This window comes from Ipomoea triloba, chromosome 9 (genome assembly GCF_003576645.1).
Source record: "Ipomoea triloba cultivar NCNSP0323 chromosome 9, ASM357664v1".
NCBI lineage: Eukaryota > Viridiplantae > Streptophyta > Magnoliopsida > Solanales > Convolvulaceae > Ipomoea > Ipomoea triloba.
The window spans coordinates 29618274-29621542 of record NC_044924.1 but is presented as its reverse complement, the minus strand read 5'-3'; the positions used below and the strand labels follow the sequence as shown (position 1 = coordinate 29621542).

Below are 3269 nucleotides of genomic sequence, written 5' to 3'. Positions count from 1 at the left end.
TATATATATATATATATATATATATATTCATGATTGATCAAATGAGTCGACCCCTTCACATGAGTCCATGTGAATAGATCTGTGTCATTGAATGCCGCTTCGTTTTGTCAATTGTGCAATTTTACACTTCACTTACACAGTTACATAATTGGCAAAATCTAAGTCATTGATTTCAAGTATTTAATAGCCCAGATTTGTCACACGAACTCATGGACTCACCTGAACAATAGTATATATATTTTGAGATAAATAAGTAGTTTTGGTGAACATAAAATCTTACTTTGAAAGTCCAAAATTTCTATCAACACTTCAAATTGCATCCTAACCACATTGATAGAGAACATGTGAATCAATCAAATCTTCTAATACTATTATTATTAGCATCCCGTTGCCATCCCGTGGGTACCCATGCAACCAAGAAATAAGCTCTATTCACTTAATGGGAACTTGGAAGCCCACTACCATCTCGAGAGGAGGGGTGGGTACGGTATTTCTCACTTTTTTTTTTTTTTTTTTTTTTTTTTGCAGACAATCTCATACTTTTTGGAGAAGCCTCATACCACTAAGCAAATTAAAAGCTATGATGGATTGTCTTAACAGGTTTGGTGATGCCTCCGATCTCAAGGTGAATCTTTCTAAATCTCTTAGGTTCATACCTTGGCATACCCATCTATCCTTCAAAAAGTGTCTCGAAAGACATGTTTGCCTCGGTGATTGGGAGGATGAGGAAAAAGTTAGCCACTTGAAAAACTAGGGCTCTTAGGTCCCCGTGCTAGCGTCCCTTGCCATGGTGCCTACCTATACCATGCAGGCCTTGGCCCTCTTGGTAATTGTTTGTGTTTGATATTGATAAGATTTGCTGGAATTTTTTGTGGGGCCATGATGATCGAGAAGAAAAAAAAAAGATCCACACTGTCACCCTAGGACCTGGGGGTTGGGTATCAGACGTGATAGAGACTTCAACCTTGGCTTTTTGACTAAGTTGGCATGGCAAGTTGTTTCTTGCTTAGAAAAACTCAGGTCAAAGCTCAAGGTACATACGTTTTACAGTTAAAGGTGTGTCGTCATTTTAACACTTATATTGTAAAGTTGAAGGTGTGTATTTTCAAAACTTATATTGCGTCATTTTAACATTTAAAGTGCGTCAGTTATACACTCAAGGTGCATACATTTTACAGTTAAAGGTGTGTGTCATTTTAACACTTAAGTGTGTTATTTTTAACATTGAATGTGAGTCATTTTAACACTTATATTTTGTATTCCCGAAAAGTGCCTTTTAAAAAAAAATCAGCTCTTGATTTAGATTGATCATTCAACGACTCAAATCTCACCCATTGTTTTACCTGGGAGATTCTTCCCACTAGAACCACTAGCTCTACACACACACACATATATATATATAGATAGATAGATAGATAGATAGATAGATAGAGGCCGGGAGAGAAAGAGTTTATTCTTTGTTCCTATCTTTCAACAATGAGCATCATCAAAATGTATACAATACAATTTCCAGCAAAATAATGATGAAAATTAAATTCAAAGAACAAAGTTTATTCAAACATGCATATATAATGAAAATATGCAGGCTGGCCTGGCGATGAAACTATAATACAAGTCCTTGAACATGGACTAATTAAAAACAAGTGCAGATCAGATTGTGGATGCGGCGCTACTCAATATATCCTAATTAAGCTAAGGTTGATACATGATTGAAGTTGAATTCTTGTTAGGCCGCCTTGTCTTGAATGCTTTTGGCAACCATTTTATGACCACCACTGTAACCTTAATTATATTCCCAACACCAATAATCACTGCAAGTATTGCAAACAAACAGGCCCAGATGAGGATCAAGATGTAATAAGCTGAACTGAACCGCATAGTAGTCATTTGCAGGCACGCAATATAGCTTACAGCCGCTGCTGTGATTGCCACCCACATGGTGATCATCATTATGTACATAAACAATTTACGATGAAGGGGCAAACCACTTATGAGTAACAGTATGACACTCACAGATGCAAGAAAGCTTAACGTGTTGGCCACCATGAACACTGTATAATTAGTTTGTTGGTAATAAGACAGCACAGATATTCCTGCTATAGGAGTCAACCATTTATCTTGCGGGAGCTCTTCTAAGCTGCAATCCTCATTCTTATTATAGAAAAAACTAAAAAAAAGACAGTACTTTGTCTTATACTTGATAGGTTTGTCATCATTCTGAAGTACACCGCCAGGGGGGCTAACAACAGCCTGAAAAGCCATTGTTGCCAGTAATGAAGCTGCCACCATTAACCCCTCACGCATTTCATTTACCCAATTCTCTGATTCCTTGGAATTATTGTCCCTCCCCACAACTAGTGCTTCTCCAATTTCCATCTCTTTCACATTAATATTATTATTATTATTTCTACTCTGAAACAGAGTGTCCATTGCTGTTAACCCTTTCCCATTTTCAGCATTCACTTGTATTCTACTACGTTGGACCAAAAACTTCACAGCCTGGTTACAACATTTTCATGTTAGTACAGTGTCAAAACCTCAACTCCAACAAACTAGCTACCATATATTTTTTTTTTTAATTTCTTGAAATAAATTTAATTTACCTCAAATTGTTTATACTCTACAGCCAGATGCAAAACTGTGTTACCAAAAGCATCCTTAGAATTCACAAAATCTGCGTCGTCGTCTCCTATCATCTCCACAACAAATTTCAGAGCCTCCAACTGCCCATACTTAACACACATGTGCAAAATGCTCTCTCCCAACTTCTCCCCATCCATCGCTATCACCTCACTTAATAATTCATTGCTACAAATTTCATGCCCATCACTCATCATCAACTCCTTCAACACCTCAACTCTCCCTTTCACAGCTGCAAGGTGGAAGGGAGTGAGCCCGTCTCTATCACGAGCCTTACACATCCCGCGATCAGCTAACAGTAAACATCTAACCACTCCCGCGTGCCCCATAGCAGCCGCGAGGTGAAGAGGCGAAGATTGATTGGAATTCAAGTCTTTGGCTAGTTGGGGTTTCCTCCTAAGGATTTCATTGGCAAAATCCTCATATCCCAGCATCGCTGCCACATGCAGTGGTGTGTCGGAGTAAACACTAGCCATGCTTCTCTCCAGAGCCAGAGGATCTTCATCTAATAGCCTCTTTAAGCTTTCTACATCTCCTTTTAGTGCAACTTCGAAAACCATTCTTTCAATTTTTCAGAAGATGGAGGCTAGCTAAAACAAGAAATGAAAGCTGCACACAACTACACAAGA

The 3269-nt window shown here is 38.3% G+C and overlaps 1 protein-coding gene across 1 annotated transcript; it reads right to left on the bottom strand.

Annotated features, from left to right (window-relative positions):
- Positions 1-1536: 1536 nt before the first annotated feature.
- On the bottom strand, positions 1537-3269 carry LOC116030864 (ankyrin repeat-containing protein At2g01680-like). Its single transcript, XM_031273215.1, has 2 exons — positions 2604-3269; positions 1537-2499 (listed from the first exon to the last, which is right to left on the bottom strand). The coding sequence occupies exons 1-2, from the start codon at positions 3198-3200 to the stop codon at positions 1693-1695; spliced, it is 1404 nt and encodes a 467-aa protein (XP_031129075.1). The 5' UTR covers positions 3201-3269; the 3' UTR covers positions 1537-1692.